The sequence below is a fragment of the Aptenodytes patagonicus genome, chromosome 1 (genome assembly GCF_965638725.1).
Source record: "Aptenodytes patagonicus chromosome 1, bAptPat1.pri.cur, whole genome shotgun sequence".
Lineage (NCBI taxonomy): Eukaryota > Metazoa > Chordata > Aves > Sphenisciformes > Spheniscidae > Aptenodytes > Aptenodytes patagonicus.
The window spans coordinates 58,347,033-58,372,101 of NC_134949.1; the positions used below are offsets into that span (position 1 = coordinate 58,347,033).

At 49.8% G+C, this 25,069-nt stretch overlaps 3 protein-coding genes across 6 annotated transcripts; 1 reads left to right on the forward strand and 2 right to left on the reverse strand.

Moving 5' to 3' along the window:
• The first annotated feature begins 135 nt into the window (after window positions 1-135).
• Window positions 136-8,003, forward strand: JOSD1 (Josephin domain containing 1). Of its 2 annotated transcripts, none has more exons than XM_076337690.1 (5): window positions 136-182; window positions 618-1,434; window positions 5,867-5,995; window positions 6,106-6,300; window positions 7,728-8,003. In XM_076337690.1, exons 2-5 carry the CDS (start codon window positions 1,250-1,252, stop codon window positions 7,825-7,827), a joined length of 609 nt encoding a protein of 202 aa, XP_076193805.1. In that variant the 5' UTR covers window positions 136-182; window positions 618-1,249; the 3' UTR covers window positions 7,828-8,003. The 2 variants fall into 2 exon arrangements, with proteins under 2 accessions (XP_076193805.1, XP_076193811.1); XM_076337696.1 differs by lacking the exon at window positions 136-182 and adding an exon at window positions 370-409.
• Window positions 8,004-10,457: 2,454 nt separating this feature from the next.
• On the reverse strand, window positions 10,458-12,549 carry TOMM22 (translocase of outer mitochondrial membrane 22). The gene is made up of 4 exons (XM_076337704.1): window positions 12,422-12,549; window positions 12,168-12,286; window positions 11,696-11,813; window positions 10,458-11,219 (listed from the first exon to the last, which is right to left on the reverse strand). The coding sequence occupies exons 1-4, from the start codon at window positions 12,527-12,529 to the stop codon at window positions 11,145-11,147; spliced, it is 420 nt and encodes a 139-aa protein (XP_076193819.1). The 5' UTR covers window positions 12,530-12,549; the 3' UTR covers window positions 10,458-11,144.
• Window positions 12,550-12,785: 236 nt separating this feature from the next.
• CBY1 (chibby 1, beta catenin antagonist) lies at window positions 12,786-16,315 on the reverse strand. Of its 3 annotated transcripts, none has more exons than XM_076328714.1 (6): window positions 16,222-16,315; window positions 15,271-15,541; window positions 14,676-14,781; window positions 14,476-14,591; window positions 13,323-13,413; window positions 12,786-13,152 (listed from the first exon to the last, which is right to left on the reverse strand). In XM_076328714.1, the coding sequence occupies exons 2-5, from the start codon at window positions 15,346-15,348 to the stop codon at window positions 13,333-13,335; spliced, it is 381 nt and encodes a 126-aa protein (XP_076184829.1). In that variant the 5' UTR covers window positions 15,349-15,541; window positions 16,222-16,315; the 3' UTR covers window positions 12,786-13,152; window positions 13,323-13,332. The 3 variants fall into 3 exon arrangements, with proteins under 3 accessions (XP_076184829.1, XP_076184827.1, XP_076184828.1); XM_076328712.1 differs by having other exon boundaries at window positions 12,786-13,212; XM_076328713.1 differs by lacking the exon at window positions 16,222-16,315 and having other exon boundaries at window positions 12,786-13,212; window positions 15,271-15,615.
• Window positions 16,316-25,069: the final 8,754 nt, after the last annotated feature.

A 25,069-nucleotide genomic window follows, 5' to 3' on the forward strand; every position in this document is an offset into this window, starting at 1 on the left:
GCGGGCGCGCGCGGGCGCGCGCGACGTCGGCGCGTGCGGGGCGGGCCGCGGGGCACGCGCGCCGCGGGGGGAGGGGGTCACGGGGCGGGGGGGGGGGAGGTGTGTGTAAGAGCGGAGCGAGCGGGGTCCGGCGCGCATGCGCGGGCGGCTGTCGGTGTGGGGCGGCCGGGGCCGAGGAGCGGGTGAGGCGGCGGCGGGGCCCAGCGGCTCCCCTCGCGTCCCTCCTGAGGGGGAGGGCGGGCGCCTCCGCCCGGCAGCGAGCCCCGAGGGGCGGGGAGGCTGCCAGGCGGGGGTTGGGGGGAGGGGGGTAGGCGGGGGCCTCTTCTCAGCGCGGGGGGGGACGACGGGACGGGGCTGCCGGAGGGGCTGTGGGGCTGGGCCTCGGCTGTGGGAAGCGGCTGCCGCCCGGGTTGTTGTTGTTGTTGTTGTTGTCGTCGTCGTTGGTGTGGTGGTGGTTGTGGTTGTTGTGCGAGCGCGGGGTGGGGAGGCGCGGGGTGGGAAGGTGCGAGGCAGGCCTTGGGGCTGGTCCCGCCTGCTGCCTGCCCTCCCCTCGCTCCCACGGGCTTTGTGCTGCCTCTTCTCATTGCTAATGGAAACTTCCCTTTGTCGGAGTGCAGGGTGACTTGCGAGGAATTGCCTTCCCCGGAGCCTGGACCTGGGTTTTTTGTGGCCTAGCAAGAAGCGGTTTCCTTTCCCGAGCTGTTGGCATCTTCTTGCCTGGATTCAGTCATTCCCAAAGGAATGGAGGAATGCAGCTGATAAGTCTTTAACCACCCTGTGCTCCCATAGGCAGCACCAGAAGCTGGCTTCATCTTCTCTACTTTGGCACTTTGGGGGTGGGCCTCTCTTTGTTACCTGCTCTGGGTACCTTTTTAGTGGCACTATAGACCAAAGGAGATGGAAGAAAAGGAGCGGTGTGATAAATTCCAGCTGGTACCTTGAGACTAAGGGCATTCATATCTTTTGACTTTCTTTTTTTTCCTGTGGGGTGTGGGGGGAGGGAAGTATTACATTTTATGGGGTATGGGAGGAGGGAGGAAAAATATGTTGCAGATCTTTATGTGGTTTTTAAAACCAGCCATCAGAGGCAATTACTGAACAAACTGAAGCACAAGAGGAGGGTTTGTGAGCTGGAAGCAGCGCTAGCCTGCAAAAGAAAGGGGCAGTGGGCTGCTGTTGTGACTGTGGAGGAAGAAACTTCAGCCTTCTTTGTTTCTCACCACCTACTCTCCATCCACCCTACGCGAAAATGAGTTGCGTGCCATGGAAAGGTGACAAGACCAAATCGGAATCACTGGAGCCACCCCAGCTACCGCCACTGCATATTTACCATGAGAAGCAGCGTAGGGAGCTGTGTGCCCTCCATGCCCTCAACAATGTCTTCCAGGACAGCAACGCCTTCACTAGGGAAACCCTGCAGGAGATTTTTCAGAGGTAGGATACTCTCCGCACTGGCGTTAGCTTCCCCTTCTCTGTTGCTCGGAGGAATTTTCAAGTCTTATTTGGGGGGAAAAATAGAGCAAAGGAGGGGTTCAGAGTATGCTACTGCTTTGAACTGAACGTAGCTTCTTTTTTAAACCCCCCCCCCCTTTTTTTTCCCCCCTCCCTCCATGCAGAAATTCTCTCTCCTTTTACTTCTTTCTTAAAAGATTCTGGCTGATGATTTCGGGTCCAACGGCTTTATTGCAGATGCTGTCATGTGGTTGGACTGCTGTCTTCTCCCCCACCCACCTCAATGCATCTTCTACCTATCTTCCGTATTTTCACCCCTGCCTTGTGTAGATATGTTATCTTGATGTTAATAATGGATTTTGGGATTGCCTTGGGAGAGTGAAGGAATGGGCAGGAATGACAAGTGGGTCATCGTAAACACTTCTTGATTTAGTACCTCAACATTTGTATGTTTTTTGGAAATTAGGAGCTTTGCCAAACGAGTAACTACTTATTCAAGCGGTTAAGTGAAGTTCTTCAAATATTATGTGGGGTTTTTTCCGTGCATCAAGACCCTGTGTGCTCTGTCAAACTGGATTTAATTTCAGTAGCTAGATCCCCGTTTTCTGTGGCATTGCTAAATGTTTCCCAGCAGCTTCAGATAATAAAAGCGTTTTTGAGTTTTACTGGGATAAATATGAATTATTAATGTGGCCTGTACAATAGCTTATATTTTGCTCAATGTTTATTTTATGCTGTTTCGATGCTTTGTGGAAATTCTCCTGTGTGTGCCTTTGAAAATCCTGGTGACCTTTCATTGATGAAGCTAAGTAATCAAATAGGAAAAGGGGTCTCCTCTGATACTCAATCTGCAGATGTTGTAGACGTCGCCTAAGTTACGCTTGAATACCCGTTACCAGCAGTCGACAGCATCTTGTGTTTGTGACAGGTAGGGAATCGCGCTTCATGGCGGTGGTTATGCAGGTACTGTTGGACAAGGCAGTCGCGGTACCCCGTGCCGATGAGCAGGGAGCTGTGCGCCTGTTGCTGCTGTCCTGAAAATCAGCAGATTTATGGAACTGGTGCTCGACTCATCAAACGCGTGCCTGTCTTTGGCAAAAGAAGTGTGGTGATGGGCAACAGCAAATACCAGATTTAAATGCTATTTACAATAGCATTGTAAATAAAATTCCTGTTGGTGAAGTGGAGCTGGTCCACAGTAGGCTCAAGGCACTCGTTGTCCAGTATAAAGATGCTACGGTTTTGTTCCAGAGCAGCAATTGTCAGAATCTTAATTGCAGATGGATTGCTATTGGCCTGAAGCAAACAAAGGCAGTTCATGTGGTAGAAGGAGTGTGATGATCTAATTAGTTGGCTTTCATTGGGTTTGGTGAGAGAGAATTAGTGTGCAGAATGAAACCTCTCAGAAAGAGCTGCGATGTTAATATCGTCAAACCTCTTGCCCTAGAAGGGAGAATTTGTCTTTGTTTCCAACCTGGTATTGTTCCATCCTAATATTCGGATCAAGATGCACAGATTGATTTGGCCTCGTGGAAGTATGGAAATATACGTGGAAATTCCTCTCAGAAACGGATGAGCTATAAGCTATGCATAAGAACTGCCACTACCTTTGCACGTCTGTTGGGTTACTACTCATGTCTAGCTCTTCGACTTGCCTTTAAGAAGTGTGGATTTAGTTGTCCTTTATGCATCACTTTTCTGTATGTCTTTCCTGTGTCTGGTCATATTCTGTGTGTTGATGACTCTGATAAAAGACTGATGAATATTTTTAATAAGCTACAAAAATGTTGCGAGGGGTGATTTTTAAACCTGGTGTTGACAAGGTAATGAAATCACAGGTAAGTTTAAGCTTTCTGTAGCTTTTACCACATCCCTTGAAGAATGATTGAACCACATTACTTAATTGTTAGTCTCCCTTTTGCTGCATCCTATTGCATAAGGCCAGTGTAGTCTGATGATTATCATCTCAAGTGTATGCGAAAACTTGGTCCAAGCTCCCCTCTGATTTTTTTAGTCCTTCCTCTCTTCTTTCCTCTAGCACAAGAAGTACCTTTTTGATGTTCCTCTGGCTTTTGCTGCAGGAAGTAAGATTGCATGTTCCAAATGTTGCATGGAGATACAAACAAAATCTCTTCGCTTCACTGGAGTCTGTGTATTGAGACCTGATTAGGAAAGACAACTGCGTACAGGAATCTTGGAGCCCATTGTGTTAAGACAACATGTTGATGAAAGTTTCTCACTTAGAAAGCTCAGGAGGATTATTACCTGGATTTCTGTCCAACTTTGTCAGTCTTCCTCAGCTTAGTGTCTAGATAAAAAAAAATTAACTTTGGGGAGGCAACTTAATTCCTTGTCTAATCAGAATCCTTCAGCTGATGATTGTGGACCCTGTTTAGGTGCATGCGAGTAGAGATGTTGAGGCAATTCTTGGTGAAAGTTTGCTCACGGGTACCAGTTCTTTGAGTGTGTCACCTCTGCTCATCTCTCCATCTCATTTCTGGGGCTCTGAAAGTTACGGGAGGGAGCAAAGATAAACGTATTCTTTCAGCTCTCAAATAAGCTTGTCTCTGGAAGACGGTGCCACCAGAGGGTGCTTGTGCAACCCAAAGGGCTCTGTTAATTGGAAGGCTTTCCTAGCTCGCTGGCACTCATGAGAGTTAATAGGTTGAAGCAATGATCTTGAGGAATTAGTTGTAGCCAAGTGATCTTGCTTCACGGAGATGCTGGAAGGGCTGTGACAAGCTACAGTAGCATCTCTGTGATTAGTAAAATACAGCAGAGCTTTGGAGACTGGAAACCATGATTCTCTGAAAATGTCACTGCCTCGCTGGGAAATGCCCAGTGGTGGGTATTAATAGCTTTTCCTATTAGCATGTTGTTTCAGACTCTTCTCCCTTCTGTAGTTAAATCAGTTCCCAGGCTGTTCTGCTGCAGTCTGCTCCACTGCAAGAAAACTCACAGCTGATGTGAAAAGCTACCTGTCTGTAGCCTCTCTAGCCTTGGTTGGTCTGAAACTCCCTACTCAATTCACTGCTTTCTTCTTCTTGTCAGATGCCTTATGTTGTCAGGGGGGAATGCAGAAGGGCTGAGGGATTTTCACTGGACAAAATATGCCTGCAGAACTTGCACTGTGCTAAAGGCTGAGCAAAAAATGTGCAGGAACATCAGGAGTTCTGGGTGATGGAGTTGACATGAGAGAGAGGCAGGTGAAACATGGGTATTTGGATGATATAAAACATCTGAACCTTGTGGCAGCAGAGCTAATGGAGTCCTTACCAATCAAAAGAGCAACTCGTCACAACAGAATTTATTTCAGGCCTGGCTTTCTTTGGTTTGGCATGAGAACCTTGCTGTTCTCTGCTCCCAGTTTCCCCCTGTGCTTGCTCTTCCAGCTGTTAAAGCCCGTCTGTCACCTTGATAATAATTCACTGCCTTGTTGTTTCCCCTCCTTACAAAATTTCTTGGGGGGAAAAAAACATGAGACTTTATTGTGTGAGTAGAGATGTTGAGATGATTCTTGGTGAAAGTTTGCTCAGGGGTACCAGTTCTTTGGGTGTGTCACCTCTGCTGGTCTCTAACTGGTTTTTGTTTGGGTTTTTTTTTTCTTGCCACGTGTCTCCATGTTTTGTGTGTTGCATCCATTATCTGCATTTGTGCAAAGGCTGTCATATTTTTGCGTGTAATGTGATGGACTGTGATTCTGGATTTTCAGATGTTATGGTAATGCAAGTGATGTCTAGGCAAGCTTATGAATTAAAGCTGAAGAGATTTGTTTGCTACAAGGTTAGCTGTTTAGTTATTTATGGCAACAGATATATATATTTTTTTTTATCGTATAGCAACGGCAATGCTTTAGAAAGCTCCCAAACCCGAATATCTTCACAGCTTTGTGTCTGAATACTTCTTTCATTTACCAGTGGAGGGTGGGGGAGAACAACCTTTTCTGCAGCCAACCCACCTTGCCTCTTGTTATCTCATCCAGTCTTCAAGACTGGTGTTGACTGTTGAACTCTTGAAATTGTGATAGCCGTTGTTCTAAATGGCAAACTGGCATTTACTCCAAGCATGAACTGAGGAAAAAATAATTGAAGCATCCTTCAGAAGTACCCATTCAAGGAGGAAGAAAAAAGCGCTTCCTGCTTTGCGGTCTCTTTCGTATCAAAGCTAAGATCTTTGGAGGCTTTGTATGTCAGAGTTACTCTTAATGCATTATTTAGCCCTCTCAGCCCCTTTGTTGAGTGATAAGGGAGAATGCCATAGAATCATAGAATAGTTTGGGTTGGAAGGGACCTTTTGTTTTTAAGCACAAAAATGCTGAAAACGGGCTTCAAGTTATACAGCAAGTAGCCCCTTCCAACGGTGGAATATAGGTTCCGCAAATGCCCGCTAGAGCAGCCTCCTGTTCTGTTTGCAGGCTGTCTCCCAACACCATGGTGACGCCCCACAAGAAGAGCATGCTGGGAAACGGAAACTATGATGTGAACGTGATCATGGCAGCGCTTCAGACCAAAGGCTATGAGGCGGTTTGGTGGGACAAGCGCAGGTACTGAGAAGTCATGTAATTCTGGAGACGGCTGCTGTTTGTAAAAATGAGATGAGGTTAAAGTACCGGAATATAATCTTATCACTGTCTTGTTTTCTGTGCTCTTTCAGGGATGTTAACGTCATTGCCCTGTCTAACGTGATGGGCTTCATCATGAATCTGCCCTCCAGCCTTTGCTGGGGCCCCTTGAAGCTCCCCCTCAAGCGACAGCACTGGATCTGCGTCCGGGAGGTGGGAGGCACCTACTACAACCTCGACTCCAAACTCAAGATGCCCGAGTGGATTGGAGGTGAAAGTGAGCTCAGGTAGGATTTTTTTGTATCCTGTTCCTCCTCAAATCCGTCCCTGTTGGACGTGGGGAATCTGTCCTTAAACAGTTAGTGGTTGAAACATACATGGTTGAACTTCAATAGCAAAGATTTGAGAGTAATAAAGTTCTTGTGCCTCCACTTAGATTTATACCCTGCTTGCGCGAAGCTAGGAAAAGGCTTTTGCCAGTGGTGATCTCTGCAAGCTCAGGAGAGCCCGACTTTGTCTCTTACGTGGCTGGCTCTGTCACTAGTGACGAAGGTAGAGGCCAAGTCTGGTATTAGTGGGTGACACCTGCAACGAGATGTGCTGTGCCTCACCCTCTCCTCAAATGTGAGAGTATCGGTGTTCCTTTGCCTCTTTAGTCGCCATCTGCGTGCATGTTCCCAAAAAAAAGGCTTTCCAGAAGTGCAGCCTTATTCCTGACAGCAGCGAAAGTTGCTTGCTAGGAGTCACCTGCCTACGTAAGCATACGCTGCGCTTCTGGCTTGACTCCCCTCTTCAATCTTAACACGAGATGGTTGGTGTAATTACTTTGTAAAGTCTTACGTGCTCTTAGTTGCCGTTCAGCTTCTGCTCCATCCTGTTCTAAAGCCTACCAGCAGCTTTGCTGCCTCAGCTAGACTTGTTCTGAGGTAGGGATTGCACATGAGCAGTATTTGCAGAGCCTACCATGCCATTGAAGTCTTGGTAAAGTGAATGTCAGCCTCTTGTGAACTTCTGGGATAAAGTAACGCAGTTCTGGAACTACTGTGCAGAGCTTCTGGTGGATTTTATCCTGGGTGTGCTGTTCTTCAGCAATAAATAAGGGCTTCCTGTATAGGGAGTTTTGGAAATCTGGGCCGAAAGATAGTAGAGAAAACATGGATTTGACTTTCACGGTTATTGGATAATCCAAGTTTGGTATTAGAAGAAGCTTATGGGCAGAAAGGGGCTGCGGAACCATGTCAAATGACCAGGCGGTACGCTGCTCCGACAGTGCAGTACCAGGCGGTACATTGCAATAAGGACATCTAAATGATGGGGGGTGTTTTTCCACAAGTATTCCAGATTTGTTGGCATTATTTTAAAATACAGTGGGATTCTTGATCTCGGGGACCTGAACAAACTGAACTTGGTTTTAATTCTATTTTTGCCAGCTTGGAAAATTGGAAAGTGATATCTGTATAGACCCCTCTGCTGAGGTTAAGATCGTGCTTATCTGATTCTGCAATAACTTGCTGGGTTAGAGGTGTGTTGAATCGTGTGGGGCAAGTTTAATACTTGAGCTTTTTTTTTTTGTCAGAAAATAACTAAAGACAGTGCGTGTGGGTTTCCCAGCCATTTCTTGGTCATGTTTGCAGAGTTAGTTGCGCTTAGTTGTTGTAGCAGATGATGAAGTTCTACATTCAGTAGTGCTTATTTCTGTTTCCCTTTATGATAGGAAATTTTTGAAACACCAGCTGAGAGGAAAGAACTGTGAACTCCTGCTGGTGGTGCCAGAGGAGGTGGAAGCACATCAGAGCTGGAGAGCTGACGTGTGACCCGACCAACTCTGTCCTCCCACCACTACAGCTCTTCCCCTTTACTGAACTCCCGATGTCCTGAAACCTGGATAACGGGTGCCCCGACCCTTCTTGTCTGGAACTTCCTTTGTTAGGCTCTTCTCTTCCTTCCTTGGTGCAATAGGGCAATGGTGTAGGACACTGGGGGGGGGGGGGGGGGGAAGAATTGAGGGCAGAGTGGAGGAAACTGGAAGCCAATCGCTTTAATTGCAAAGGCGGATGAGCTGCGTGCCCTTCAGCTAGCTAGAAGGCATTGCGCTCTTTAAAACTGGGCTTTGGGGCTAGGGTGTCCGGAAGCCTCTGGCCTCCCTTTCCTCACATTGTTCAAGGCCGCGTGTGGTGGGACACTGCTCCCTCTGGGGCTTGCCGGGGAGGAGCGGGGGGCCGAGCACGCTGCCGCCTCTTCACAAGTCTCTCCCTCCAAAACAAGTCGTTGTGAAGACATTTGCAATTCCTAAGGGTCTCTCAGGACACTCTCGAACACTAGGAATGGTACGGTGCTCAGCACGACCCTCTGCTTCTTAGGGATGGTTTGTGCCAGGAATGAGAAAACAACGATAAAAACAGTGTCATCTTTCAAGAAACTCTTTGGGTAGCTAGTGGATTCTTCCCCAGTGTCTCCAGGGATTTATGTATGTGGTGAGCGGTTATTCAGCAGCATGTGGCTGGCTAAGGCGACGTGGAGACAGCAAGCACAGGCTAATTGAGGAGTATCGAGTTTCTGGACTGGAGAGAGGCCGTAGTCTGCTTGGGTTTCTTTGTGCTATGTTGGGTTTTTTTTTCTTTTTTAATATCTATTTTGGTTTTCTGCGTGGTCACCCAGTAGTTTAGGGGCTGTTCGGAGAGAGGAAGAAAACTGAAGGGGTTTTGAGAGGAATTCATTCCCTTTTATTTTCCTCTTTCCAGAAGTCTAGCCCACAGTCGCTAATGTCATGTGAAATGTCCCAGAAAGATGAAGTTACAAAGCAAAAATCGGCTGAGGAGGGAAGCCTTTGTAATAGTCAGTTTTTGCCCTTTTTATAGTTACTAGCTGATAATGTGGGAGATGCAGAGGGACCGCCAGAGCCTTCGGGCGTTAGAGAGACCCTGGCCTGGTAGCTGAACCGACCTCTCTCTTGGTGTTGGCCAACAAACATTCCGTTAACGGACGAATCGCTTTTTCCTCCCCTCCCTTCCGTGGGGAAGAGTGACTAGACATGGAGGCGCTAAGAGGAATCTCCACTGGCTGTTTCTGGGTCACCTGGGCGAGCTGTAGCTCGGTCATGCCTTCCACAGCAGGAGGAGGAAATGCTGAATTTGGAACAGACTTTGTTGTGTTTAGCTCTTCCTGGCCGAGCTACCATTTGCTTCCCTCCTTTATGCGTGGGATGTCTCGGTTAAACAGCAATCTCTGGGACGTGACGGAGCTTGAAGGATCCCGCTCCATCGTGCAGGAAAGTCTCATTACTGGCGTTTGAGCTTGCGAGGGAGAGGGGTTGTAACTACCTTTTCTCAGTTATTTTTCTCTCGAGAGCTCTGCAAAGCGTGAGCGGGTGTTTGAAGCTGAGAGACCGCCATACTTGCACCTTCCTAAAAAGAGAACGGAGGCCGCGTGACGACGGGACGATGGTGTTCACCGACCCCCGGACATCTGGCAAGCACCATTTTGCAGTCTTCTGAGCACAGCCTCCCGCAGCCAAGGGCGAACGGCTCGTACATTTTAAAGACCCAACGTTTCTATAAAAAGTCCTATTTCGTAACACATTCCACTGACCAATACCAGCTGGCAGTTTTTAAACACTTTCCAGGCAGGGTGCGCAGCCTGCAGGCATTCTGCTTGTGACTTGAAGCCATTTCTTCAAGAGGGGGAAAAAATAAATCTCGGCAGCAACGTTTTCTACGCTGATGAAAGGCGCACTTTGGAGAAACCCCGTTTGCATGGAAACTGCAAGCCAACAGATCAGTGCACAATATGCAAAGATGTTTTAAAATATTTTGGGGCTACTTTCCTTGTATGTCAGCACCTTTCCCGTGGGGGGGGGGGGGGGGGAGGGAACAGTGTGATCCAGCCGCTCAGGTAAAGGGAAAGTGTACGATCACACCCCTGCGGGAGGCGAGGCTGCTGCGCCCGAGAGGGTGGGCGAGCCGGTCCGGTCCCACCGCTCGGGAGCGGGGAAGCCCCTGTTTGTTTCCTTGCTCGTTTGGTTTTGTTAGAGCCTTGTCTTGGGTTTGTTTACAGAGATGTATTTTGTTTAACCAAATATTAAAAATGGAAAAAAAAAAACATTTCCATATAGATGTCCTATCACTTCTGTATGTTCAGCGGAATTGTTCTGTAACAAAGTATGTAAAGGAAAAATAAAATTTTTTTTTTCTTTGGTTATAAAACTGCCACCTTTCTGAGAGTTGAGGCCCTCGAAAGTCAGTCACTGGTGCCGAGGTAGAGCCACCCCTCCGAGAACTCCCTTGAGCCACGCAAAGCTTTCTCAGCCACCTGAAGGTGACAAAGCTGTGCCCGTCCCTTCCCCCGGGGCCAGGCCCTGCATGAAATGGAAGGGTCTCTACCCGCAAGGCCACCGCCAGCTCTGACAGAACTGAGCCTCCCTCGAGGACGTCTATTAAAACCACGCTGCTCAGATTGGATTTATTTAATATTCAATACAAAAAAATACGTAGCTGATGTCTGAAGTTCTACTTTATGAGGCAGAGAGGACCAGCGCAGATGTGATAGTCTCGAACCTGGCCCGCTGCTCCCTCGGTCCCCGCGCACGCACGTGAAGTTGCAGCGCAAGTATTTTTGCATGCGTGTCTCCCTGGAGAGCGTTTTCCACAGGGCACAGCCACCTGCACCTCTCCTTCCTTTGCTTCGCCTGCTGGGAAGGCCGCTCCTCCTCCTGTCACCGGTGGCCTTCGGCTCAGAGTCAGCCAGGAAAGGATTCGTTTTGTGTAGCTGCTGCCTCTTGAAGCCTGACTTGTGCCCCGGGGTGGTGGGGGCGGGAAGGGGGCGGGGGCAAGGAGCCTGGAAGAGGAACTCCCCCGGTTCGAGTCTGTAACTGGTTATGGCATACCGACTGAATAAAAGGAGAGACTCGCGACTTCTACGGGGGGGGGAGGATGCAGACAGGAGCCGTCATCAGGTCCAGAGAGGGGGCTTCCCCCCCCTCGTTACAAACAGGTCAATGTCCCAAAGGAGAACCAAGAATAAAAACAAACAAACAAACGAAAAAAAAATGCCCTGACCCGACAAATCAACAGTTCAATATATCATAATCTCAAGGTCTTCCCACATGATACGAATCCAACGCAGCTTCCACAAATTAGATTTTTCCAGACAGCGGAGGCAGGGCCCCTGGCATTCCCCCCGAGAGCCCCGTGTTGGGTCCGAGGAGGATCTGGAAGGAAAACGGTCAGTTGAGGGGCTGCGAGGACACGGGATGGCCGCCGCGCGCTGCCCTCCCCTCCCGCAGCGACTCGGCAGGACGCCGACGGTACCAGCAGCGTTTCGCAATACCGGTTCCTCCCCTGCTGTGAGAACCGAGTTTAACGCTCGACCACGCCAAATGCAGACGGGGCGGGTCTGGACGTTGCTGCCTTAGGCCCGCGTGCAGCCCTCGCCGCGTACGTCGGCCCAGCGAAAGCCGGGTTGTGTTTGCCGGAGTTTGCCGCCAGCCGGCGACTGCAGATCGGCGAGGCTGTCCCACTGGAACACCCAACCAGAGCGCCCGGTGGGATGAGCGAGGCCACAGCGTAGGACAAACTGCACCCTGTTCCCGAAACCCCTTCAACAGCTGGAGACTGGGAGGAGGTGCAGGCACCCCGAGCCGACGCCGAAGGGCCAGCAGAGAGGGCCGGGGTGTTCCCGCCTCACCTGTCGCTGCTGCAGCTGCTGCTGTTGCTCCATTTGCAGTTTTTCGGTTTCAAAGACGACAGGAAGAACCAGAATCATGAAGGAGGTGGTCCCAATCCACAGAGCTGCCCTGGAGAACCTAGGGCGGAGAAAGCGCGTTAGGAACAAGAATCGCTTCCTTAGCTGCTTCTTGCAGGCACCAGGCTTCTCCCACGTTTCCCGTCCGTGCCTCAGACATAAAGCCTTCCCCTGGTTCCGCCCCCGAGCTGGCCCATCCACAGCGCCTTCCCCCCGCCCTCCCCACACGGCTTTGCCCACGCCGCCGAGAAACGAAGGCCGCGGCCCTGCCGCTCCCCACCCGCGCCCGCACCGCGCTACCAGCGGCCTGAGCCGCAGCGGGAGCCGCCGGAGCCGCCCCGCGCCACCGGGCTGCCCGCAGGACCCGCTCCCGAGGGACTCCCGCCCGGCCCGGCCCGGCCCGCCGCTCCCTCACCTGTACATCTTCTGCGCTACCGTCAGCGACAGGTCGAAGGTGGCTCCGGCCGCCGAGCGGACGCTCTCGGGGAACATCTCCGTCAGCCCCCACAGCCGCTCCGCCAGCGTCTCGTCCAGCTGCGGGCGGCACGCACCGCGTCAGGCCCGCCCCGGCCCTGCGCGCCCGTCGGGGTCACCCCGCCTGCCTGCCCGCCCGCCCGCCCGGCCGGCCCGGCCCGGCCCGGCCCACCCCGCCGCCAGCCGCCCCGCTACCTCCTCGTCGTCCTCCTCCTCCTCCAGCTCGTCCTCCAGCTCCTCGGCCTTGCCCGAGCCGCCCTTGGGCAGCAGCTCCTCCGGGGACAGGGACGCAGCGGCAGCCATCGCCACCAGCCAGGGACGGAGGGGGCGGCGAGCCAGCGGAAGGGCGGGCGGAGCGCCGCCGGAAGCGGGGCGGTGCTCCCGCCGCCCGGGCTGGCGAAGAGGCAGCGGCCCCTGGCGGCCGGGAGGAGCGCCGGCCGCCTCCCTCCGCCAGGCGCCCCCGGGCTGCCCGCCGGTCCCGATCCCGGTCCTCCACCCGGTGTCCCCCCCGCCCCAACCTCGCAGCACGGCCCTTTACATAACAAACACCCGTAGAATCCGGTTTTAAACGCAAATTTTTATATAAAGTATGCAAAACCCTTGAGAAGAAGCGACTCCAGCACCCTGCTCGCCAAAGGCAAGCGGCGAAGCTTGTGCAGGCCCCCAGGCTCCCCCGAGGGGACAGACGCGGGGGGGGGGGGGGTGTCTCCCTGCGGTTTTAAGCGCAGAAGGCAGGGAGAGGCCCGCCTGGAGACGGATCTTCTCCGCCGCCTGTCGTCAGGCTGCCTTAGGAAAGAGGGCACCTACCGCTGGGCTGCGGCGAGGAAACGCCGCAAGGTAAAGCGCTCTGGGAAGAACGGTTGAGTCTTAATTAACAGCGTCGCGGCGTGACTTGCCGGGGTGCCGAACCAGCCGTCGCGCGGGACCTACGGCACCACACAATACCGGAGGCACCTTGTTACTCGCGGCCCGGTGGAACGAAGTACCTACACACAGTACCAACACGGTTAGGAGGCCCAAGCCCGCCCCGGCATCCCACGCACAGGGACAGCCGAGACTCGGAGCCGGCCTCCTCGCTCCCCCGTCCCCTGGCCACCTCTTCTTCTTCACTTCCTCCTCCGGCTGTGGTTCTTCAGTTCCTCCAGCTCCTTCTCCATCAGGTGGGACTCGGCTGTGGTCTCGGAGAGCTGCAACGCACAGCGAACAACGACAAGAGTGAGCTAGGACTCCTCCAACCTCCACCTCGAGCTACGGCTGCAGGGCTAACAGCGATCGGGGACCTCGCAGCCCGTCGCATACCTCGGACACGCGTGGCAGGACACGAAAGCCCCTTAGAGGGATCGGAGATCGCTCTCCCTCTGGAAAAGCACCTTGTGTTGCAGCAGCGCACACACGCGTGCAACGAGACATTTGTGCCTCGGGAGCTTTCCCGATTTCACGGCACAACTTTTCCAGAGACGTCGCCGAGATTTACAGCCACGGGCCAGCACCCGCGCAAGGGAATTTGTTCCCGCTTGAGCGAGAGGGAAGCTGAGGTTTCACGCTTCACCGAGATGGCCTGGAAAACCTGGAGAGCGGCTGGGGCTTCTGCTAAGTGCTCCGGCCACAAAAGCCGCTTGCCAGTTTTAAAACACGGGAAGAGCGTAAGGAAGGAAAATGATGAGGGGAGCGTGTGTTTGTTTGGACTGACGCAAAGGCTAAATCACTTAATGGACTGAGAATGCACATGTATTCTACTTCACTGAAAACGTCTCCCGATTTTAAGCATGAGAGCTGTGATCTCTGGGTAAGGCTGAGTTTCGGTTTCTTTAGGGCTTGGGAATTCTTCCACCCATAGGTTCACACATAGGATAGACGTCACACCACTTGTCACAGCAGACGGAAGCTGTGACCGGCAAGGGTGGCTGTAACTCGGTTTCACAGCTAGGGAAGAGGCCAGAGGGGCAAGAAAATGGCGTGCTCCATGCAGAAAGGGAAGGAGGAGACACGGCACTTGCAGGGGCTCCTCTCTAATCAGTCACGGTGTTCACGGAAGTCAAGCTCTGCTGCGGGGGGAACCTTCCCCTCTTCTCGCAGAGGAGATCAGACTTTACTCCCAGAGTCACGGTGCCGTTAAAAGTCGTCTTGCATAGCAGGGTAAAAGCAGAAAGAGCGGGGCACGGCGAGAACGGCCTCCTTTGGCGGTCCCAACACCCTTCGCCCAGGCATTTCCGCTGCGACGGGCAGGTGACAGTTCAGCAAGGACTCACCATGTCCAGCAGAATGTCCACTTTCAGCCGAAGGAGGTTGTTTTCTTCCTCTAGCTGCTGGTTTCGTTTGCGCAAGCGCTGCATTTCCCTGCGATCCCCCGTGAAGCTTCCTGATTCTGGAAGGAAAGAAAGAGGTCAAAATATGGACTGTCAGCCAACCGTGGCGACTTCGGATGGAAGCAAGCTCAGCTGCACTCTACCTGCCACCCACTGGCCATTTTCAAACTTGAGGCTCTGTCCAGCGAGGTTCATGGTGGGGATGCCGTACTCCAGGCCCAGCTCAATCTCACGGGTCGATCTATCCAGCTGCAGGGAGAAGATCACGCTCAGCGTCTTACAGAAATCCAAGGCCAGCCTCTGCTCTCCTGTTTCCTAGCGACTGGCATTCCAATGGAAGCTGCCGGTCCGACTGGTGACTGGCCCCGGAGCCTGAAACCCTACTTTTAGTCACGTAGTGCTGCAGTAGAGGACCGGCTCCTCTCACTGCTGCGCCTGCACTTTCTCCCGCCCAAACACAGACTCATCTCCCCGGGCTTAGAGACCACCGGTGAGAAGCTTTAGGTGAAACAGTTCTGGGCAGCGGGTGGGGTGATGATGATCCTGCCCTCAGCTATTCCACTTCTGCCTTCGTACCTGGTCACCGGTGATCAGAAACGGTGCCGTGCCGCACCGCAGGAGGAAAAGAGGCACAGCTGGGAGCTCTTGTAAAGGGTTATGGCGCTCACAGCAGGAGCCACCCACCCCTTGCCACCGAACAAGCATTCCTGCAGGCAAGCCACAGGCGCCGACACTCACCAAGTGCAGGTTGGAGAGAGAGGCGCATTTCCTGGGGGGGGTCTTCTTCGGGCTGAAGGTGTTCCCGAAGAGCGGCATCGCACGCTGCTGGCTGGGCGTACGGGGCGCTCCCGACGGCCTCGCGCTGCTCCTCGAGCAGGGGGGATACGGCCGCTCTGAGGCCGTAGGCCAGCAGCAGCAGCGAGACGACAAGACAGCCGCGTCGGCGGGGACGGGGTTTCCTCCGGTGGCCCCTTTTCCGGCAGTTCCACTGACGTTACCCGCTTTCCACCTAAACCCAGACCCGTTCTCCTCTCGCTGTGCACCCCCGCCCTTCAGAAAGGGTTAAACGCCGGGGGGGCGGAGAGACGGCGGGGGGCCTGGCCCACCCGCCGCCTCCCTGACAGGACCGCGCCCCTCCCCGCCGGCACGCGGCTCCCCTCGCACCTCCGCCGCCATGTGACCGAACCGGGGCGGGGGCGAACGGCGCGAGGCCGTCCCTGACGTCACCGTCACCCCCACCCCCAGCACCACCGTAAGCGCGAAGCGAAGCCCCCCCCGCCCGCACCCGCGACGGGCGCCACCGCCCCCTCCTCTCGCCCCACCGCCCCCCGCGCAGGCGCACTCGGCAGCTACCCCCAGCGCCACGCGGCCCGGCACCGGGGGGGGGGGGGGGTGTGTGCACAGGCCGTACCACCCAGCGGGAGCGCTGAGGAGAAGGGAGCGGAGAAGCAGAGGGCGTTATTCCCGGCATGGGCCGCCACCGGGATGGCCCCTCGTCCTGTTTTCCCTCCCGGCATCTCACTGGCGAAACCAGCGGGCTCGGCCAGGGCCGAGCAGATGAGAAACACCCCTCCACACCCCCCGCCCCAGAGTGGTAGGGTCAGCCTCGCGGTGCGGGGGCGACTAGGCCAGGCTGTTCCATCGGGGTTCGCCTTAATTACGGGGGGGGGGGGGGGGGGGGAAGAGCACCTCTCCGGCGAGCCGCGCCTGCTCCCGGCGTTCCCTGTCCGTCACCGCGCCGGTGGGCTCAGCCGCCGCTGCCGCGTGCCCCGGGAGCGGTTTGCGGCCGTTGCGTTGCCATAGCGACGGCGGGGCTTCGCCGCTCCTCCCCGCTGCCGCAGCGGCGTCTGGAGGCGGCGGCCCTCGGGCCTGGGTGGCGGGACGGGGCTCACGGCGGTGCCTGGCCGGCAGCTGCCGTGAGGAGGATGGCCGCGGGGGATGCTCCGGGGCTGCCGCCTCGGGAGGCCGCGACGGAGGGCCTGGCTGACGGGCCTTCGGGTATTCTCGGCGGCCTCTTGCCGTCCCGGCTCGGCGTCCCGCTCCGGCCCCCGAGCCTCCCCCTCGGACCCGCGGGCTGTGGCGGGGAGGGGGGAGCGCGGAGGAGCCGGTGCTGTGGAGATTGGGCTCTTCAAGCTTGTGATGTTTTGCCCGCTGATTCCTTACGTGTTCCCTAAAACGCTTGAAATGGTTGGAAGGCTTTTTTTAAATTGCTTTTGCAGATGAACAATGAAACGCCATTAGGCAGAGAATCCCTCCTTATTTGGAAACGTGGGAGAAGAAGTGGAGAAGGTCTGAGGCCCTGGACTCCCCGAGTTCAGGGAATGATGGGTTAGAAGTTAGAGAGAGAAGAGCAGGCAGTTCTTTAATAAGCTGCCCTCTGAAGCAGTCCCAGTGTCCTGATTTTCTGTGCGTGTTACAACCTCCTCCCTTCTCAGCACTTGATGGGATAAATTTAGTTTCATTGTGTAACTTGCTGGCTTGTATTCCATGGGAGGTGGCTTTGGTAGTTGGTTTGGATAATATTTTGAATGAACGGCAGGGGTATGTAGCACATACCACCAATATTTTTTATATTGCAGAGGCAAAATACCACTCCTTTTCTAAAATTTAAAATAATTCTCCAACCTGTTAGAGCTTAGTGATCTGAAATTACTTGCTTCATTGTTAGAAAAGCTTCTGTTGAGGACATTGCGAGGCCTTCCTGAAAATTTTAGATTAATGAGATATTAGGATGCTGACTTTAGTTAAAGGGGAACAATAAAGAAAAGGAGGAAAAAAAAAAAGGGGGGGGGGGAGATAAATAGAAGTGCCAGGAAAGAGAGGAGAAAATAAGAGAATTGCCAACCTTTTAATTTGGTTTGTACGTGTATTAATACTCCACAAAAAAGTTCTTTAACAGTCTTTCATTCAAGAGTGCTTAATTGGCACTCTGCCTGAAGTGAACCAGAAAATGGCTCACTTGGAACGATAATTGGAAAGATACCACAGTACCAACCCGGTGACTATAGACATGAAAAACCTCTGGTGCTGCAGTATCTTCTGGTAGTCCAGTTAAGCAATATCTGATTCTTCCAGGACGCATGCTATAAAAACAGTGGCCTTCTGACCCCGTGTACTAGAGTCTGTGCACTGGAAATTAGTGATTTTTTTAATAAGAGAAGGGATTACTGGGGGAGTGAGGGGGGCAACACCCTTAAAAGTAGAGCAAAAACTTGCAGTTATGAACAAGGGCTTTGTGAAGTAGTTGTGGCTCCTATCAGCATTTAACATCCATATGTGTGTGTCCGCATATATTAGATAAGAAGGATGAAAAGAAGAAAGGCCAGAAGTGAAATGAGGGCAAGAACCTTGGAAGAAAAACTGCGAGAATGTAGAATTACAATTTTGAACTGAAAAAAACCTGTAGCTAACCCAGGTGCTTATAACAGTCAAAGACCATACAGAATAATGAGGAACTGAGCTCTTAACACTCGCTTTCTTTTTTTTTTGTTGTTAAACGCACTGAAAAATTTTGAGTTTCCAAACAAATACTCAGACCTGAAGAGCTGCAGGTGAGAGAAGCATCTCCCTGAGATGCTCAAAGACAAAGGCACATATGTTTCCTTTATAAATACTTCAGGGGTTTGTTATTGAGGGGGGAAAAAAACAGATGTTAAGAAGCTCTGGTCAGGACGTGCCCTGCCAGTAAGACGGGGGTAGTAGCGTTCACCTTCCTAGAAGAAACCTGTATGTTTCAGCACAGTTGTGTGCTTGAGTTCTCCTTGCACTAAGCAGGATGAGTGTTGTAGTAATACATTATTGTAAAACTAAACTATCCAGGGTCTCACAGTGATTCTCTGAGAGAGAGAGAATCTCTGACAGGCTCTTTCTCCGAGGCAGAGACTCGGAAAAAGCCAGGCAGCCCATCCCTTCCACCTTGGCATGTGAGGTGAACGCGTACTTCTGTGTGCCTGACTGCTGTGTGCACAGATGCTAATATGTATGTGAGTAGTTTCACAGTTCGTAGGGCTTGTGAATGAGAGTTCAGAAAGCTTCTCCAGAATTTTGAGAGCAAGAGAAAGAGGTTGGTGTCTGATTTTCGGTGTGATTTGCTTCAGGAATCTTTCTTCCTTTGCATGGTTTTACTAAATTTCATTTCTTCCCAGACTCCATTTCCTCAAAAAATGCTGTGGAATTTCCTCACTGCACCAACCTCCCAGGCTCTTCTGGCAGTAGCTTTTGGTGGTTATTTCTCCACTTACATCAGGTAGATACTGAGACAAGAGTCAACCATTGCTGTTTCTAGGATTGCCTCTCCATATGTTGCATTGTTCTCCTGCCAGCGGGTAGTCTGACATATGATTTAAAAGCGATGTTAAAAGCATTATGGTGTAGTGCTGTGCATCCTTCTGTGCCTGCCACTTTGTGGGGAAGCGACCACCTAGCGCACGCTCTCTTTCCCAGTGCAATAACTAGAGATATCAGTTAGGACCTGCAAAAGCTCATTAAACAGTGAAGAACCTGCGTATCGCAGTCATCATGTAAGGAAACTGCGTATCTTTTTATGAAGACATCTTTGGGAACACTGGTGGAAGGTGAGAGAGTGACAGGACAAAGATAGGGCTGTAGCACATGACAATGTGGAAATTTTGGAATAGACCCAAGCTGTTCTTGGTAGCCTAATTTGGAGCATCTTCTTCAGCTTCTTCGGTTCACAAGCGATACAGAATCTATAACTTGGATGGTCTCAGAGCCGCTTTTAACTCCATAGTGTTTCTCTTGCCTTTTTTCGTACACATTGCGGGATCATTATTGTTCTCTGTTATATCAATAATTACAGGGAAACCCCACTGACTGGTGAAATCAGTAGGCTTACTCTAGGCTTACTCTGATGTCAAAGGGAATATTTATTGTAATTACTGCTGCTTGAAACTTGCTACATTGACTGTTGGGCTAAATGAGACTGAGTTTAAAACCTATAAAAAAACCTTTTTTTGGCATATTGAAATTAATTCCATGCCCAATTAATTTCTTCAGCAGTGAGATAATGTCTGTTGCCTCAGTGCTCTGCAGTTAATGATGTCCCTTCTTTTACTATCCTAGATATTAAATATCTCACTGATATTTTATTGGCAAAGCAAACGCCTCTTCTTCTCTCTTTGTTTCTTCTTTTCATTATAGCCAATTCAAGAGATAGAAGAACAGCTGTTTCACCACTTTGCAAAGAATTCTGCTTTCCTCCTGCTTGACTGTCGCAGATTCCACCACCAGGAGGCCCTCATTAAAGTGCTTATAGCGAGGCAAAGAAAACACAAGGACAGTGAAATGAGATGGAGAAACCTGTCCCCACAGGAGTAATCTGAAACTAATACTTATCCTATAAATAGAGATTTTCAGAGTGCTGTGCAGGCATCTATTAATTGATTCTTGCAGGAATCCTAATATCCAACCATCAGTTGTACTGTAACTTTTGAGGATACTGGGGTGTCATGGGTGGTATCCCTGCATTGAATCACCAAGTGATAGCCAGGAAAGTTCATGCTTTGTCTTCTGGACAGGAAAGCTCTTAATAACGTAAGTAAAACGATAAAATGAGGCAACGCATGGTTTTGCTTTCTAGTCACTCACGTCTGCCCTCTAGCTTTCACCCAAGGAACGTGCCTTCACCTAATTCACCTCTGCCTTCTCTCTTATTTACTCATTCCCGGGTTCTTAATTTTCTTTCACTTTTCACAGCAAGCTTTTATTGTCTCCTAAAAGTTCTAAATATCTGGAATAACAGTCTGTCTGATTGTTCTCTTTTGCTAACATGACCTTTAAAGAAAGGGGGAAGGAGGAATGTTTTCATCCTTTGTTTCGCCAAATCGTGCACTTCTTTCCTTAATTACTGGCTCTTCAGAGCTGCCGTCATTCCTTTGGCTGAAATGTAGACTTTGTTATTCAAAAGAACAGTGTGTCTGTGATATCTTAACTAAAAAGTATATACAGTTGTCATTTTTTTTTCCTTAAGCCCCAGTTTTTGCTCTTCACTGCTGAGTCAAGCCTTGTATATCTGCTCCTGTTCCGCTTTCCCAAGATCATGTTTCGGTAGTGATGAGTCTGAGACACAGCTTTGCAATGCAGTTTCAGAATGGATGATAGGTGAGAGTGGCTTTGCTCTCTCATTGGAAACGCGGCTTGTGCAAGCTGTAGGCTGCAAATTGAGTTACCCGTTGTCTTTCAAACTCAGTTTCTGCCCTCCTTCCCTGAATTCACACATATACATTCCACACATTTACATTTGTTTACTCGGGCCTTTCTTATGCGTACTAATGTGTAAAACGTATCCTCTGCTCTAAGAAGCGGAAAAAGCGTATATGAAGCCATGATGTTGTATACAAAGTTCCCAGGCCTCTGAAGAGGTTTTCCATTGTTCACCATTTTGGCCACACTGTTCACCTTAAAGAGTTTAAGCAAATACACAGGTAGTTCTGCCACTCACATGCTCTGGGTAGAGTCCATCGCTTCCTGATGGAGTTTGCCACAAGGCTGTCCTTGGTGACCGGGAGACCGAAGGTTCAGAGGACACATGCAGTCCACACAGCAGTGAAAGCGTCTGTTAAGCTCCATTTCATTCTGTTCCTATTACCTGGCTACTCCTTGCTTGCTTCCATGTCTGTCTTTTCATTCTTCTCTTGGTCTCTTACTTCCACAGCCATCTGTTTCTGTGGGTCACTTAAGATGTCCTTTCCAGGAAATGATGAAATATTAAACCTCTAGTCTGTAGATTCCCGACTAGCGGATGCAGGGAGGCTGTACCAGGGAAAGGATCTCTCGGTATGGGTCAGTTTCTTATGCTCTGTTGTAACTCTCCACAACTGGCAGCTGCTAGAGACAAGATGTTAGGCCTTTGGGCTGAGTTGCTGTGTTGTTTATAAGGGAGAGCAAACAGGGCCTTAGATTAATATGTCCGTACAAACAAGTGATACTGCATCATGAGAAAATGTGAAGCTTAGTGTGTATAGCACACTACGAAGATGGGAGAAAGGTGCTAAGTATTCTTTTCTCTTCCGTGTTCTTTCACCGTTCCTTCTTTCTCTCCGCTTAGGCACACTACCAACCCCAAGAAGCTACACTAACTGGGACTATTCCCAGTTGGAACCAGAGAAATTCAAGATGAACAATCTCTGTCACCGAAGGGAGAGCAGAATAGTAAGAACACTGATGTAAGCAGTTCTCCCTAGTCCCTGCTAATCTAAATAAGAGTTTGTATCCAAACCGGGTGGTCATTTTTCTCCCCAGGATGCCTTGATCTATAGGTCTTACTCTATACTGATAATCTTTGTGTTAGAAAGGTATGCCTGTGGATGGCCTTTTATCAAAGGCAAAAATTGGAAATAACGTGGGCTTTAGATGATGTGGTGTCTGCAGTAGCATGAGAATGGACTGTGTGGCCCAAAAAGTCCTTTCCAGTCCTGGGTACCTGCTGCAAGCTCACATGCAGATAAGGGAGCTTTTCAGGCTTTTGAGGAATGCAGATGACTGCTCACCGACGGCCTGAACTAGCCTGGGGTAAAAGCTATTCAGGGACACTCAGGAAATTTAGAATCCATTCCTATGAGACCTGTGAAGGCCAGGTACTGTAGTGCAGTAAATGGGGGATCCAATTGTTTTGTTTTCCTGTCTTAATTTTGCCTTGTTCGCTGGGTTAGCAAGGGATGGAAATATGAGACCTACTAGGACCAGGTAGAAGGTGGTCTTGAGAGCTCAACAGTTGTCATATAAATAGCTGGATGGTGTCAGTGTGTTCAACAGCAGTAAAGCAGGATCTTCATTGGTTCACAAGGGAAAGAGAACCCTGAAAACACAAATTTTGAATTTGCATTGAATGCCCAAGCAAAATGAGCCTTATGGAGGGTGCTCTCGCTGCATAAGCTTGGTTCTAAGTCTTGGGTTCAAAACTTGTGAACTGTGTTTTTCATTCTGCCTCCCTTCCCTGGATTCCTTCAAGATGACAAGCAGTCCAGAGAAGACTGGTAAGCACTCTGTACAAGAATGTAAGATAAAAATATGTTCACAAAGATGTGCAGCCAGCAAGTGGATGTGTCACAGCAGCTAAGGCTTTCATTAAAAGTATCTGTTGCTGACCTCTTCATCTTGTTCCTATTACTGACAAGTTCGTTGGTTTGGGGTTTTTTTTTTTATCAGTTTGTCAGATGACATGAAAAAGGAGTTTTTCCTTAACTGTTCAGAAAGAATTCCTTGAAGTCATCAGCAGTCTTCTCATTTTCTAAGTTTGATCTTACTAATTTCAATCACATGTCCCACAAGCATTACACTTCCCTTGTTGTTCAGGGATTCTCGCTCATTGCAGGTCATCATTCCACAGGCAACACCCGTTGTCTATATTGTACTCTCCAGCCAAGATACAGCAGACATTTCCTTTAGAAAAGAAGTAAGCGAAGAATGTGGCACAGGGAAAATGATACTTAACTTTGACTTAGGCACCAAGTGCTTAAACATTGTGAAGAATCTTGTATTTTTAACATTACTAGGAAGGAAGGGGTATCATATTTAGAAACTAGTTCCCAGCTCACACATCTATGTAATTTGAGACATTTTGAAATAAAAGCAGATGAAAATCTGAGTCTCTGGAGATTTAAATCTTGTCAGTCCAAAAGAAAGCTAAATTGTTTTCATGGGTCAGCAGACAGGCTGTTCTCACCATTCATTCCTTCATTTACTGCTGAAGTAATGTGCTACTTCAGTTCCAAGATAAAACAACTGGTGGTGATAACTTGTTGTCAGGGTTCGTGCCAGTATGTCAAGCCTTGTGTAGAACACGGGAAAACTTGTAATCGAAGTTGAGATAGGTGAGCCAGTGTTCAACAGGCTGCAAATACAGATAAACAAATCCGTCAAAAAATGGGGATTGCAGTTTCCAAAACAAATGTCCTAATCTGATATTTAGTCACCTCGACAAGTAGTGACACTTTCCAAAATGCTCCATAATAAGCATTTATTTTGCAGTCAATGGGAACTGCAGGTGCCTGGCACTTAAGCTTTTGCTGTTTAATTATGAGCCTCTGATTTAATTCCTGTTTTGAAATCTTGGGACCTGAATGACCTGGATGATGGACTAATGCAAGAGCATCACCACTGTACTTGGATACAGAGTAGCAGATTACTTTGAAATGCCTAATAGAAATTCATTGGGTTTTTAGACATATCTTTTGTTAGTGGTTTAGGAGAAAGGAAAAGATGGTTATTTGTCACACAAAGAAGGGAAAAGTTCTCAGCACGGAGAGCAAAGGAAGTAAGGCAGAAGGAAAAAAGCAAGAGAAGGATATTTGGGCAAAGTAGCGTGGAAAAAAGTATGACCGGTGGAAGGAATGGTAGTGGTAAATGTACACAGAGGCTGCATTGAATAGGAGGCTGGGAACGCTGGACCTGGTACAGAAGCCAGTGAGAATATTCAAAGTCCGTACTGATGGAGTCGGTCATTTATTTCTCTACAAATGCTCTGGAAATAAATTGAATTATGTTGTTCTTAAATTGAAGTTAAGAACAACGTGTGTATTGTTATACACTTTGTGATTTTTTTCCTGTATTGTACGTTGAAGAGGAGGAAAAGAAATAGGTGATCAGTCATAAGGTCTGCCCATTCTGTTAAAATCTAGAGCCCTGGAAAACAAGCTGGCAGGGAGAGCAAGTTATTCTCCTTAAAATCTGAAATTAGGTATGCCAAGCATTTTATTTTATATTTACTCATATTGTAGAGGACTTCTCTCGGCATAACACACAATTTACTCAGCTTGCATCTTGCTGATTTCTATGTATTTTTGTAATGAAAGTTTGTGCTGTCACATGTCTGTCAGCAAGCAGAAGCAACAACTTCTGTTTCTCTTGACCAAGCTAAATCGAGTTTGGTGTATTTTTTCTTTCAGTATACATGGCTAGAGCAATCCTGCCAGGCTCCAGATCACTTTCATTCCTTGGAATCTCTGCCTTTGCTTATATTTACGTATCATCAAAGTGAAACTGCAATGCTGCCAGCATACCATTTTCTCTCACCACAGCCAGGGTCTTGCCATTACAGAGTGTTAGAAAAAGCCCCCTTACCAGTGCTGCTTTGTCACTGTGGGGTGGCAAGGGGGAAACATATTTCGCTGAGTAATTATGCAGGGAGTGGATATTTGGGAGAGATCAATTTGCTTATAAAACTGGCTTAGAGAAATACAGTAACCATGTGATGTTAGTGCCATTTTTTACCCAGATCTGCACATTGAAACACACGAGTGTGTTGTGCTTTATTAATTTCGTTAAAGCAATTTATGGAGTCAATAAATCTTGAGGGAAGAAATCTTGCAAACTTGCTTCTGTTAGAGACAGCTGACTTGGCTGAGTGTTTTATGGAATAGTTCCATCAGTTACTTTTTACTAGATAAGGACATTACCCTGGTGTCGTAGCTATTTTGCAAGCCTGTAGTGGCCTTCTATGACCCTGAAATTTCTCCTGCCGTTTCAGCAGGAGAGGATGTTTTTGTTCCATTTCCCAAGACTGCAATGTGGTGCTGCT

Coding starts and splice junctions, on each gene's coding strand:
- TOMM22 (XM_076337704.1), bottom strand. CDS start 12,529: ATGGCTGCCGCTGCGTCCCTGTCCCCGGAGGAGCTGCTGCCCAAGGGC. Junction 12,287..12,421: donor AGGAGGAGGACGACGAGGAG/GTAGCGGGGCGG, acceptor TGCCGCCCGCAG/CTGGACGAGACGCTGGCGGA. Junction 11,220..11,695: donor AGCAGCTGCAGCAGCGACAG/GTGAGGCGGGAA, acceptor TTTTCCTTCCAG/ATCCTCCTCGGACCCAACAC.
- JOSD1 (XM_076337690.1), top strand. CDS start 1,250: ATGAGTTGCGTGCCATGGAAAGGTGACAAGACCAAATCGGAATCACTG. Junction 5,996..6,105: donor GTTTGGTGGGACAAGCGCAG/GTACTGAGAAGT, acceptor GTGCTCTTTCAG/GGATGTTAACGTCATTGCCC. Junction 6,301..7,727: donor GGAGGTGAAAGTGAGCTCAG/GTAGGATTTTTT, acceptor CCTTTATGATAG/GAAATTTTTGAAACACCAGC.
- CBY1 (XM_076328714.1), bottom strand. CDS start 15,348: ATGCCGCTCTTCGGGAACACCTTCAGCCCGAAGAAGACCCCCCCCAGG. Junction 14,782..15,270: donor CTCTCTCCAACCTGCACTTG/GTGAGTGTCGGC, acceptor TTCTCCCTGCAG/CTGGATAGATCGACCCGTGA. Junction 14,592..14,675: donor AAATGGCCAGTGGGTGGCAG/GTAGAGTGCAGC, acceptor CTTTCCTTCCAG/AATCAGGAAGCTTCACGGGG.